Source organism: Vombatus ursinus, unplaced genomic scaffold (genome assembly GCF_900497805.2).
Source record: "Vombatus ursinus unplaced genomic scaffold, bare-nosed wombat genome assembly UNPS02014779.1, whole genome shotgun sequence".
NCBI classification, from domain to species: domain Eukaryota; kingdom Metazoa; phylum Chordata; class Mammalia; order Diprotodontia; family Vombatidae; genus Vombatus; species Vombatus ursinus.
Genome location: NW_020954557.1, coordinates 45,777,998 through 45,792,823, shown reverse-complemented (window position 1 = coordinate 45,792,823; position 14,826 = coordinate 45,777,998). Strand labels below are relative to the sequence as shown.

Genomic DNA, 14,826 nt, shown 5'->3' with positions numbered 1-14,826 from the left:
TGATGTCTGGACTATTGCAAGAACCTGCTGGTTGTTCTTGCTGTAACTCTACCCATTCTAGTCCCTTCTGCCCTCAGCAGTCAAAATGATCTTCCTAAGGCAAAGCTCTGATCATGGTCAAACCCTGCTCAAAGTCCAGTGGTTCCCCATCATCTCTAGCATCAAATATAAAATCCTCTGTAGTTCAAAGCTCATCTTCAGAACTTGCCCACCTCCTCTGCCCCCATTCAGTTTTTTTATACCTCATATCTCATGAAGTATTTGCTGAATGAGATGCTCCATCTCCCTATTCCAGGCATTTTCATTTGCTAGCCTCAAGCCTGGAATGTTCTCCCTCCTCATCTTGGTCTTCTATCTCCCCTGGCTTCCACAGTTCCAATTAAAATCCCAGTTTTTACAGAACAAGAAACATTTCCCAATCCCCTTTAATTCCACTGTCTTTCCACTGTTGATTATTTCCAAATAATCCTGTATATAGCTATCTTATTAGACTGTGGGGTACTTGAGAGCAGGAACTGTCTTTTGCCTTTGTATCCCTAATGTCTGGCAAAGTTGCCATGTAGTTGTTGCTAACTAAATGTTAATCAACTGACCGACTCAATGGAGAAAGGAAATACTTATAGCAGAGAGAGTAATCAAGAGATTACTATACTCATTAGTCTCCTTTGTTGGATCATCCTTCTCTTCCTGACCACTAAATCTGGGCATCCCCTAAGTCCTAGACATTTTTCTCCCATGGTGATCTAATCCATTCCCTTGGTCTCCATTGTCATCTCTAAGTAGAAGACTCACAAATCCAAATACCAAAGCCCTCATTTCTCTTGAACTCCAGTCCTGAGACATTTCAACCCAGTTATCCCATAGGCATCTCCAACTCAATGGGTCCAAAATAGAATTCATTATCTTTTCCCCAAAATTCAACCCTTCTCCAAACTTCCCCATTTCTGTGCACAGCACCATCTTCTAGCCACCTAGGTTTATAATCTTGGAATCATTTGTGACTCTCCTTCTCCCTAACCCCTATATTGTAATCAGCTGCCAAGTCTTGCCTTTAAAACTTTTAAAAACATTTTCCTAATCTGTATCCTTCCTTTCACTCACACTGATACTTCAAATCCTTATCAATTCTCTGCAATGGTCACTGCAATAGTCCCTTAAGAGTCTCCTTATCTCCAATCTCTTTCCTCTCTAATCCATTCCAAACCACCCAGTTGATTTTCCGAGAACATAAATCTGCCTCATTTACAACTCAAGAGTTTTCAATGAATCCCTATTACCTCTAGGATGACATACAAAATCCTCAGCCTAGCATTTAAAGTCTTGTATAAATTAGCTCCCAATTCCCCTTCCAGTCTTTTTTCATATAACTTCCCTTTATGTACTTTCTACCATTCAGTTACACTTGCTTAATTGAATCCTATGCATAATATTCCAACTCCTACCTGTCTTCTGCCTTTTCAAAGGTTCCTCTATGTCTGGGATGGTTCCTTCATAATATGACTCATGTGTCACCTCCTACTGGAGGATCTTTACTGCTCCTCATGCTATTAGCACTTTTTTCCTCTTGAAATTGCTTTGTATTTACTTACTTGTACATGTTTTATTCCCACTCCAACCCCCAACAGAAGGTAAGCTCCTTGAAGTTAGGCAGGAATGATTTTTGTTTTTATTTTTGCATCCTGAGCACAGTACAATGCACGCAAAAAGGTACTTAATAAAACTTTGTTTAACTGAGTAGTCTAGATAAGGGCAATCAGTGCTCTTGGTTCAAAGTGTTTTCACTAGAAGTTCCCTGAACACTCTCCCTCCTCATCTTTGCCTCCTGGCTTCCTTTACCAGCCTTCCATTGTGTTAGTGCATTCTTTCCTCTGAGATTATCTCTGTCCTGTACGTTGTTTGCATGTTGGGGGAGACCTCATTAGATTGTAAGGTTCTGGAGAGCAGTGACTTTAAAAAAAAAAACCCAACCAACCTACCTTTCTTTGTACTCTCAGTGTTTAATACAAAGCCTGGAACATAGGGGACACAATAAATTCTAACTGATTAAATGACTTTAAAAAGGATGTATAAAGTAGAGAAGGGGTCAGTAAGCTTATGGAAGGAGAATCAACAAGACTTATAAACTGATCGGATATGGGGGGGGAGGGAGAGAAAGGAAGGACAGAGTTAAGGATAGGTCTAAGGTTATGAATATGGATGACTGAGAAGATGATAATGTCCTCAAGAGAAACAGAGAAGTATGGAAGATAGGTTTAAGAGATAAGATTCTATAAGTTCCACATTGGATTCAGGACCATTTATCTAGAAAGGGAAAGAAATTCAAAGACCACTTAGCACACCCTCCTCACTTTACAGATGAACAAATTGAGGTCTACAGAAGTTAAATGATGACCACGGTCACACAAGTAATAAGTGCTGATAAAAGTTGTTTTTTTAACCCATGGTCTCTGACTCTAGAAGCTAATTTCTTTCTACTTTGCCCTGCTCATAGGACATCCAGGAAGAGAGGGAATTTGACAATGAATGACTCCAGTTCAGTCATGAGATTATAGGTAAAGTATAGATTTTAAGTTATATGAATAGAAATAACCTTTGAACACTTGAGTAACTGATAAGATCAGCAAGGGGAGAGTATGAAGATAAGAGGAAGAGGTCCCAGAACACAGATAAGCAAATACCAGACATTTACTTACTTACTGATTGAATAAATTTTAGTGATAACATCACCAGGTAGTGGCTAGTATTTTTGTACAAATTAACAAACCTTTATTGTTTTTTCATTATGTAAGGTGATACAGGTTGCATTATATTAATTTTGATTAGTAACAGACATTGCCAAAACATTCAGAAATAGGTGCCAGGGAAGGATTGAACTGCTTGGTTCCAAAGTATTTATAAGGAGATGGTAAAGCCAAGGTGAAGTAATCACACATCTCAAGTTGCTTGAAAGTTAAGTCCCTCAAAGCCAAAAAAATGTACGTACATCTTCTACACCACAAAAAAAAATCTTGTGTCTGTATTTTTTGTTTTCATGCAGAGAAAAAGAAACTAGCTTCAATTTTCTGGTATTTCAATGAAAGTGAACTGTTAACATTTATTAACAAATGTTTGTTGAATTTAATTTATTGAAATGTACTATAATAAAATGATAGCAAATTTTTATGTTTATTAATTGAGTTCAACAAATATTTGTTATCAGCCATCACCTAACAGAAAAAACACATACCCCTATCATCAAACGTTATTTCAATTATGGTCAAGCTAGAGACAGAGCTACAAGTCCAGAATAGGGAACTGCCTTGAGGTTATCATATATCTGCACTGAGACAATTTAGCCTTCCAAAGAATCCACTGTGAAGTACCTACCCCAGGCCTTCTCCTGCTGGAGTCGACCCTTCTAAGCCAAAAGCAGTGGTAATTTCTGGAAATAGAAGGTGGCATACAAGTATTTGGGACCTTTTTTTTTTTTTTTTAAATATCAAATTAGTAATATCTAATATTCTTTGATCACCTACTGAATTAATTGTTAGGGAGACCAAAGTAAAGATGAGAAAGAAAACAGAAACATTAGCTATATAATATTTCTTGGTCTCTATGGGAGATTACAATGAATGATAAAAAGGGCAGAATTACAGATAAATTGCATGAGTGGCTTTTCCTGAATGGAACAAAGTATTTTCATCAAAAGCAACTTTATAAGTAACACAGTTCTTCTTCTTCTTCCTTTTTTGTAACTATAGCTTCTTAGCATGGTATTCAAAATATAGGAATCAATCTACCTCTTTTCACACTTTTCTTCCATTAACTACCTTAAACCTATCCTTCGAACTCCAGTCAAACTGAAAGACGTTCTATTCTTTAAACCATGTCCATACTTTAATGCCTGTGTCCTTGCATTTCCAGATGATCACATTTCTTTTGTATGTACACTCACATACCCTGAACGCACAAAAATTCAACCTAGACAGTAAAAAAAAAAAGATAAGACTAATTGTTGATCTACTAATCTGAAACTAAATGTACAGTTTCAATGTGGTTGTATGAGAATTTAAAAAAGCCAACAAAACTTGGCTCATTTTCTTTTCTTTTCTCTTTTTGGCCTTTCAATTCTTTTTTTCCCTTTTTTATTACTAAAACTTTTATTTTCTAAATAATTTCCTAAATCTTTTTCTTGCTTTCTTCCTGGTTCTCCTTTTTTCCTATGCTTCTCCTTTTCTTCAAGTCCAATCTTTCTTTAGTGAAAAAGCAAAATTCATGCTTTAAAATATCTGTATGAAAATTAGTAAAATTTATATTGATGCTGGGTAGATTCTGACTAAGGGTCATTAAGATTCCCAATAGTGATGCCTATCTCCACAGCAGCAAATAGATGTACTTAAGTAATTAGCCAAATTTAAAGACTAAGGAAATTTTTTTTCATTTGTATTTTAAACATGTTAAAAAAAAATTAGTTGCTATATAGTAGAACAGACATTCCTTAATGTTTGGAGATATCATCACCATCTAGAAAGTTTAAGCATAAGTTATCTTAGGCATAGCTCTGGCATATGTGTAAAGGTACAGCACCTAGGATGCTATTTATCTTTTTTATCCCTTCCTGCTTTTTACTGCCCTAATCACCACCTTGTCCTAACAGTCTGGTTCTTTGGATCTTTCAAGGATCTTGCCGGTTCTGTTTCTGCACATATAGTCTAAGAATTCCTATAAAGGACAATTTTTTTTTAATATAGGAAGATGATACTACTGACTCACCATCTTTAATTAGGATGTACAATTGTGGTTTTTCTTGTGGTGGTGAAAGGTTTAAACTACCCATACTCTCATTCAGTTTCCCTTATGACCAATGATATGCATTTGCAAGACAGCTTACAATAATGGACCTTATTTTACTCTGTGTAAAACAAAGTTGATTACATTGGACTTAGCCACCAAATTTGAACTAATTTGTACCACGCTCTGTTGAGCTGAATTACTTAACCCATCTCCAAAAATAATTCAAAAAGAAAATACTCAATAGTACAGACTGACATAAGGAATTAATCTGTGTAACTTCACTGGCATAGGGAACTCTCAGATAAGAAAAATCTACTAATGCAGGCTGACACATTTGCTGCAACTCAGGCTTAGTTGCTTAAAGCATTTAGAGACAACTGGCTTACAAGGGTCACATAGCCAGTAATTATCAAAGGTAAAACTTGAACCCAGGACTTTCTGGTTCCAAAGCTAGCTATCCATTATTCAACACTGTCTCATTAGACATCTTTACAGATAAGTAGACATATTTGGATTCAGTTGCATATAAAACAACTAGAATACTCTGTAACACTAGGCATGAGGTTTTTTTCTTTCTTTAAAAGAATTCTGCTATAACCTAAAGCAAACAATGAAAAATTAAAAACATTCAAAAGTGACTCTGGATTTATATTTAATGAGAGCAAGAAGCAGAATATGGATACCTCACAGGGCTGCTACAAGGAAAATGTTTACAAACATTTATTGGACTCTTTGAAACACTGACAGTTCTGTATTCTCAGAATTTATAGTATGCCAATCACCTTCATGAGATGTGATTCTTATTCTTTTATTTTGAGGCAAATGGGGTAGACTTGTCCAGGGTCACACAGCTAGTAAGTGTCAAGTGTCTGGTCTGAGACTGGATTTGAATTTAGGTCCTCCTGACTCCAGGGCCAGTGCTCTATCCACTGCGCCACCTACGTGCCCCCTGATTCTTATTCTTAAATAAGCAGAAGGACATAATCTTAAACTCAGAGATCCAAAATATCTCTCAGCAATTTTATAGTATGACAGATGAACTAAAATGAATTACTTCTCTCACTCTCACAAGACAGGAAATCAAGATGGCATGCAATACTGTTCACAGGTAACATGGCTTAACATGGTTTAACCTGGTTACATACAGTACTGAAAGGAACCTCTTTTCTAGTGCATTCTCTCCAGATATCCTAGTGATAAATATTTAGTGATATGTCATTATTTTTATAGACACAAAATATGTTTTCCTTCACCTAAAGAGGGAGCTCCTGAAAGATTTCTTTTGAGTAACTAAAATAGTTGAAAGGACAGGTTTGGAGAACCAGTCCTATAAGTTTTCTAGCTATATTACTAAAATATTTATGTATGTTATATCCCAAATATAAGTGACAAATGTTGCCCATAAATTCTTGGTACTTGTCATAATAAAAGACAGATGAATTAGATAGCAGAACTGTTCTTGGAAAGGAGACCAAAGAAGAGGTCAGGCTTCAGTATTAATTAATTGGTGGTCATTCACCTAAAATCAGTGCCCTGTTATATTCCACTGTTCAAAAGGTTGCAGAAAATCCCGTGTCTTCCATCTCAACTAGTTGGATGATCCACTGTGTAGGAGTGAGAAAAGAGCTGTCCTTGGTCTTGACCTGTAAAAATTTCATCATGGAGGATTAATACTGAAGCTGCTGCTGCCTGTGACTGGTTCAGTTTTTCTCTGCAGGTGGCCAATATCGGTCAGAAAACAGGATTTCTGTGGCAGTGCTGACTGAAGGGCAGGGCTGTTGCTATACTTTTATCTCTTCAGAACGGAGGCACAAGGAGAGGTGAATGCCACATCACAAGGAGCAAAGGAGAGAGAGAGAGAGAAATGGTGTCAGGTGGCATGTTGGATCGGATTTTTGTTTTAGTAGACTGAGGAGACTGTAAATAGTTTGGCCCTCTGACTCCATCTCTGCAAAGGTACTTTTTGTGTTGCTGATGATGATCCTTGACCACTCCAACACCCATTACAAATTCATTTACATTTTTCCAAATTAACTTCTGAATTCATATTCAGGGATGGTAAATCAAACCTACACACTTCTCAAAATCTACAAGTGAAATAAAAAAAAAAAACCAACAGTTCCTATTATGCTATCTATCATATCCCAACCCTCACTAAAATGTTTAGCTTTCTATAGACACCATCTCTCATTATGAACTTTAAGAACTAAAATCTTTACATAAATAAGCCAGAAGACTAGAGATTATGTATACCATAAAATCCCTCTATGCCATTCATAGCATCAACTTGTAAAACACCAGTAATGAGACATGAACAAAAGTCCTCACAACTATAAACCTCTCATCAGCCAAAGGATGTTATCACTGAATGTCAAATGTCTTTTTAATAAAGTATGACAACAGTGAAAATGTTACAAGGATGATGGTAGCTAACCTATTTGTAATTTTACTAATGCTTCTTGGAAAGTATAGAACTCAAAGTATAACCCATAAACAGTTCTTTTCAACAAAGTTTTAAAACCTATTAAAAAAAAATTTGGACTACTACGACATTAACCTGAAATAATGCCTATATTTCTAGACTTAATGTTTCCTTATTCCTAGAATTTACCTACCCTAAGTGTCAATATAAAAACAATGACACCACCTGATAAATAATTTTGCATGTTTACCAAAATCCATTGGTTCCACATGGAAGCATAACTATACAAAATGGGAAAGAGTTGGAAGCTCTGCCTCAGAGGAAAAATCTTCTAAGGGAATGCAATGACTTCCTTTGCAATCACAAGCTTTTAATACATGATACTCAAGAGGGAAGTTGTATGTATTACCGGTAAATTGAGCTTGGCTTACTGAAGCAACAGAAAAATTACTTTTCCTAATTAAAGCAGTTCTAGAGATATTAGTTTGCATTCTCTACACATTTTATTTATTTACTTTGATCTGTAGAGTCCTTTACAAGAAGTTAGAAAGAAATTTGAAATTACTTCTGAGAGAATTATGGCATTTTGTTACAAATGCCTGCCTCTTAGTTGACCTTTATAAAAATAAATTTGGGGTGGAAATTAACCAATATACTAGCAAATTATAGAATTACTTTAACTCATGCAACACCCACAAAGGTAAGTCCCAAAGAAGACACTGTAGACGTACAACTCAATTAACTTAAATGACTCTCTTTTAACTGCAACAAAAGTGAAATGGTATATCTCCCAAAAGGTTTAAGGAAAAGAAAACTCTTCCACTTAGAGACAAGAGAAGTGCATGGTGAATTCATTTCTCTATAATTAAAAGCCAACTCACTGAATGTTTAAAATAATAGAACTCTAATTTGCCTGACTGCTACAGTAACTCACACCCAATAAATACAGGAAGAAACTGTTGTTCATACACAAAAGTGACACTGGATGTTTTTCATAAACAGCAACAAAATACAAGAGGCCTCAATCCAACAGATTCTGTAAATGCTGCCCTTTCAGCGTTGGTCAGACACCACAAAACTATGATTGTTCCTCTTATAAAGAACAGGCATTAACTTTTAGACTTGCTGAGCAACAACTGCTTCGGTTATCCTGTTGTTATTCGTTTTCAATTCTGGTGAGTTGTGGAACAGTAATTCAACTGTATAAAGCTAATATACTTTGTTTCTTCTTTAGTTTCCATCATAAGCTAAAATACATCTTGCAACAAAGTAGCTGTGTAAAGAAAAAGTAAATGGGTCCTCCATTCCTTCTGTCCATAAATTTACATATAACCCAGTACCATATTTGTCATATACTTTCTCAGTGATTTCTCACTGCTGCCAAAATCACAACCAAGTCATTTTGTTCAATTGCTGATGTCCTTCATCAGTCATGATATTAGTCATTTTTCTCAAACTACAATACTTATGAATTAAGAAAACAAGTTCAATTCAATTGTGTAGCTGATATACCCTGATGATGCAAACACATACTAGATATTATATACTCTTAAAGTTAAGAACTGGTAACCTGAAGACCAATGGTAGTATCCAGAGTGTTTCACAACATACAAATGACCACAATTCACACCTAGCCCATGGCAGAAGTTGTTAAAGAGCAAATAAGACATCAAATGTATTCAAGTCTAACAAGTTCAGGAGCAGGGTGACCTGACATAGCAGTAAAGCATCTTCGTGACTCAGGCAGACGGTGGGGGCAGTGAATAGAGCACTGGGCTTGGAATCAGGTAGGTCTGAGTTCAAATCCACTCTTAGACACTTACTAGCTGTGTGACCTTGGGCAAGTCCTATAAGTGTAAGATCACAATAGCATCCACCTACCTCAGAGGGCTGTTGTGAGAATCAAATGAGAAAATAAGTGTAAAGTGCTTAGCACATAAAAGGAATTTAATAAAAACTTGCTTCCTTCCTGTTCCTCTTCCCTCACGCCCAGTCCTCTGCATTCTATTTCTATTCTAAGTGAACAATTGTCTTAAAATATCCAACGGAAGGTAATATTTCCTAATTACTTCTTTTTAGAACACATGACTGAACTATGTCTTTCATGCTTCATAATTCAAATGCCATAGTAAACTTAGGGAGCAGGTGCCTACTTCTTCTCCAAGGTGATGCTGCCAAGTGTCTGTTCCATCATCTCCCTTGTATAAATTTTAGACTTCTTGATGAGTTTTCTGGGAGCACACCCACACCCCCAAGTCTGTCAAACGTAATATTACAGGATCATAAATCTAGAGCTGGAAGGGACTAAAGATATTATCTAGTCCCTTTCCTCCATTTTTGTAGCTGAGGCCTCCATAGATGAAACCATCCACCCTCAGTCATACAGGTAACATGTCAGAGTCAGAGTATAGACCGAAATTCTTTGGCTCCAAATCTAGCACCTAATAATTTTAAAATGTCAGGAACATTGGGGTATATTTCAAGGTTATAATTTCTGCTCCTCTCCCCAAATAATACTCCAGGATAGAGGGAAAAGACCACCAATGTGTAATTTAGGGTAGGTAAGGCAGAAGAAGAGGAGTTATAACTATGAAGCTGTCACTGCCACCTCAGTGAGTATATTCCAAGTCAAAGAGAAAAAGGATATTGATGAAAAAAGGGACAAAGATAAGAGAATGAATAGACAAGGAGATACAAAAGCTGAAAGGGTAAATCATGGGAGTTAAAAGAGAAAAGTACAGTGCTTTTGATACTGTTTATAAGTATCTATCTCTTTTAAAAGTGTTACTAAACAGCTGTCTATGAATCAAGTATTATGAATGCCCAAGAGAAGCTCACTATTTAAAAGCAAGCTTGCCATAGAGCCTTTTCAAAAACAAAAAATTCCACTGTATTACACTTAGCCAATCTCTAATTTATCGGCTACTTAAGTTCAGGCTTTCACGTAAGAGGTTTTCCTAAAGAAGCACATATACATAATATGCAGTCTAGTCTTCAGAAGCAGAGATTAAAATCATTCTGTTTTATATAGAAATAAGAGTCTTGCAGGGAAAGCTTTGGTGTACTCAGACAATAAAAGTCCCTATGATCCTATGGTGAACATAATATAAAGCAGGATACACAGAATAATTCACTTTTAATAGAGGTATAAATGTCATACATTCAACTTCTAAATGCCAAAACAAGTCCTCTCAATGGACAAATATACCTATCAGGCACTTTTGGTTGGATTTGTATCGGACAAGGGCAACAGTAAGAACAAGGTGGTGTTGGAGGGAGAAGGGGACAGATTTAGATATTGCTGAAAGATTATATTAAGAATAATTAAGATTTTTAAAGGAAGATAGCGGAATAACAATAACACTAAACTAGACATAGTTTCTATAAGGAATCAAATGAAGAACTGTGGTAATCAAAGTAAAGGCCAAAGCATGTCTTGGTTCAAGAATTCAAAGTTGAGTTATAGTTAATAGAACTATATACACATATGCGGAAAGAAGAACCTGGTTATTGCCTCAACTTTTAAGCTAAAAAAAATCTATAACTTCTGTCAATACCCATTTCTCCTCTTTTTTTCCCCAACAACCACCTTCCCCCACACCACAGAGTGCTGAACATTCTGGAGAATGTAAAAGTACCCACCCAAAAATAAAATTAGGAACCACTGCTCTAAAGATCATATTTTCTTTCCTATATAATATTTGTCTAACTAGAAGATATTTGATACTGAGGTCTTATACAAAAGTAGGATTTTACAGAAAAGGAAAAAAGGAAGATCCAATAAAATTTCTCTCCCCATTTTATGGGTCAGGACAAAGCTAGGAAGTATACTAATTTGTAAATTAACAGGTCTGAATTTTAAATGTCACATAAAAAATGAGGTTAATTTAGTGGTATCTGTGTGTCCTGGTTCGATAAAGGTAATGTTATTCCAGTAGTTTCTTTTTTACAACTTTTTCAGTAGATCTTTTGAAATTAAAATACATAAGGAAGAAAGGAAAAACAGTTTAAAGAAATACAATATTAATATCTGTATGGTTTTATTATTTAAGAAAAAAACTCTTGTTATTCTTTTTCAATACACTGAACTAAGAATAAGCTATTGAAATGGTTTTTAAACAGTAATGAAGAATCAAAACTTTGATACTGACAACTGACAGTTTTACAAATGAATACAAATCAATTTTTAAATTGTGTCAAAGTTTCTTATCACTTTACAATAACACTCCTTATTAATTTACAATAATTAAAATTATTTCACTAATCAAATTTAAAAATAAATTTTTATGAAAAATATTCTTAAACATATATACAATAGTTTGAAAACCCCAGCTTATAAAAGCATTACAAACTCTTATTAATTTATTATAAAACAGTGAAACAGGAGGAATATGGAATTTTACTTTTGTGGTTATAACATATAACATGTTTCCTAAAAAATTCAGTTCTAAGAAATTTAAACTTAGTCTACAACTAGTTTTTCCTAATTTAACCAAACAATAACATTACTACTCTGCTATGTGCATAAGTTATATCGTCCTTTCATGTGCTCAGTGTTTTATATTAAAAAAAAATATATCCTAAATCTATGCTCATTCCCATAGCCTGTCATGTCCCATGGCTGTTTTCATCTCAGATCTTCACTGTTTCTCCCCTTTCCAATTTCTTGAGTGAAACCCTCCAATTCTAAACCCTATAGCTCCCACAATTAAACTAAAAACCCCAGTTCACTAAGTCCACATACCTTTTTGAGATGTCCTAGTCTAAGTTTGAAAATTTCTTCTTGTTCATGGTACTCTGCTAAAGTGAGCCTGCCAAAACAACAAAACAGTAATCCTACATATTAATATTATTATTTATTTTAAAAGGTAGGCCATTAAATAACAATCAGTATAATAATATTATGATTAGGAGCTTATCAAAACAAGATTCTACATCAATACATTAGAGTTGCATTTAAGTCTAACATGCATAATAAATTAAATCATTTAAAATATAATATATAACTTGGACATTTTCAGAAACTTCTATAGCACTCGTATTTTGGACAGTGGTTTTCAACTAAAAAAACATCATTATAAAAAAATCCACAACTCAGAAAAAATACTTTAACTTCTATTAAAGTGTAATAAAATTGTAATAAAATTAACTACTCATATTTTTCAATTGTGAAAATTTGGTCATAATAAAATTTCAAATACAATACAATAAATTAAAAAAAAATACTTAATGAGTTAAATAATGTTAAATTATGCACACACATTTTTATTAAGTATTTATTAAGAGTAAGGGATTAGACCTGTGATTGCAGTAATATAAGAATTTCCCAAATTAGCAAACTCTCTCTATCAATATAGGTAAATACCTTCTCTACAACTTATAGACTTAGAGAGTTGTTTCTTAGAGCAATGTGAGGTTATGTGACTTGCCCAGGGTCACAAAGCCAGTATAGGTCAGAGGTGGAATCTGAATTCTTCCTGGCTCAGAGGCAGGCTTTCTATCCCCTACACAGCTGCCTCAAGTATTTATATAGTATTTTCAATTTTGCACGTGATTTTAAAAATTTTTTTATTAATTTATTTTGATTTGTCAACAATCATTTCCATATGCTTTTGACTTTAAAATTTTTCTCCCCCTTCCTCCCCACCACCCTCCCCAAGATGGCACATAAGTAGCCAACTTCCATAGTTCTTTCTTTGGATGTGGATGGCATTTTCCATTACGAGGTCTTTGGAGATGTCTTAGATCCTTGTATTGCTGGGAAGGGTTAAGTTTATCAATAATAGTCATCACACAACGTGGCTGTTATTGTGTACAACATTCTCTTGGTTCTGCTCACTTCACTCAGCATCAGACCATACAAGTCTTTCTAGGTTTTTCCGAAGTCAGCCTGTTCATCATTTCTTATAGCAACAATAGTATTCCATTACATTCACATACCACAACTTGCTCAGCCATTCCCCAATGGACAGGCATCCTCTCAATGTCCAATTCTTTGCCACCACAGAAAGAGTTGCTATGAATATTTTTGTACATGTGGGTCCTTTTCCCATTTGTGTGATCTCTTTGGAATATAGTCCTAGAAGTGCGATTGCTGGGTCAAAGGGTATGCACATTTTTATAGCCCTTTGGGCATAGTTCCAAATTGCTCTCCAAAATGGTTGGATCATTTTACAACTCCACCAACAATTTTGCATGTGATTTGTAAACATTTTGTTAGCTGTATAATTCATTTAAATATTCTAATAATCTGAAAACATTATTAAGCAGATAACTTTTTTTTAAGCAAATTAAGTGAATTCTATACTTTCTAAGAAAAGTAGTCATATGAGGGAAGAACTATTCTATTTGCACTGAAAACAGCTTCCATATTTATTTATCAGATCTAAGTAAAGCTCTTTAATTGTTCACAATTTCCAGGGATTTGGGTAAAATATTATTCTATTGACACATATACATGCTATATTAATTTACTCATGTTCATGAACCACCACAGCATAAACTTGCTGCAATTATTTCTTCCTTAGTCATATTCCAAGAAAAGACAATTCTAGACAAAGTACAGAAAAAGAAAGTTCTACCCTCCACTCATCATTTTATTAATCTACAGCAAATATAGCTGCAACAACTATCTTCATCTATCACCTAACACACCCCCACATACACCCACACCTACCTACCCACCCTTTGGATTCACTTACTACTAATAAAAGGATATCTGATGATGTTATATTAAATTACCAATCTTTGGTTACTCAAGAACATTTATTATTTCTATTAGGGAAGCTTTTATTCCAAAAGATTAAAAGGACTTTTGTTGGGGATATTTTTATCCCAAAGTATGTATATGTATACAGTTAAATCTTATTAATTCAAAGTAACCTGTGGGGGGGAGGTACAAATCAATCTGAATGAACAATTAGTCTTCTTTTTTGATAGCTTTATTACATACAATAATTAAAATAAAACCAAAGTACTGTAAATGAAAATTTATAAATGATTTTTAGTTAGCAAATTAACTATGTGTTTAGTGTCTCTAAAATAACCTAAGACACTTTTACATAGTTAAAACACTCACATGTAATTTTAATGCAAAAGTACAGCCAAAGTTTTCTGGGTCCAGGTTATCACAAATTCTGATTAGTGTGGTATGAATTAATGATGTTTTACTATACACACACATATACAGTTTTATTTACAAGTAGTTTCCTTAAGTTAATAACACCAGACTAATTTTTATCATATGGCCAGAAATTACAGCAAATTTAATGAAGACAAATTATATGATATCAAAGATAAGAAACAAATAGGATCCTTAAAATTTTATTAATGCAAATATTAGAAGAAAATTCCTTAAATCAAAGATAAGCAGGCTTTTTCAAATCATCTTTAAAAAAATAGATCCTTAATGACCGTGAAAAAGTAAGCATAATTACATAAATCTGTTTAAAAAAAACTTACTTAAACATTCATAAGAGCCAGATCTAATATTTTATATACTGTAGCATATAATACTTAATTAACAACAATCTACAAGTCTATCTTTTAAACGAATAAAATAATGAGGATTTGGTTCTTTATTAAAAACTATTAGTTTAATGCAAATGTGGAATAACTTATTATTAGAAGAG

At 34.3% G+C, this 14,826-nt stretch overlaps 1 protein-coding gene across 1 annotated transcript in view; it reads right to left on the bottom strand.

Moving 5' to 3' along the window:
• TLK1 (tousled like kinase 1) overlaps positions 1-14,826 on the bottom strand; it is a 157,711-nt gene that overhangs the window by 20,346 nt on the left and 122,539 nt on the right. Inside the window, exon 12 of the mRNA XM_027865956.1 lies at positions 11,940-12,006. Within this exon, the coding sequence (XP_027721757.1) occupies positions 11,940-12,006 (67 nt within the window). The remainder of the gene's footprint in view (positions 1-11,939; positions 12,007-14,826) is intronic.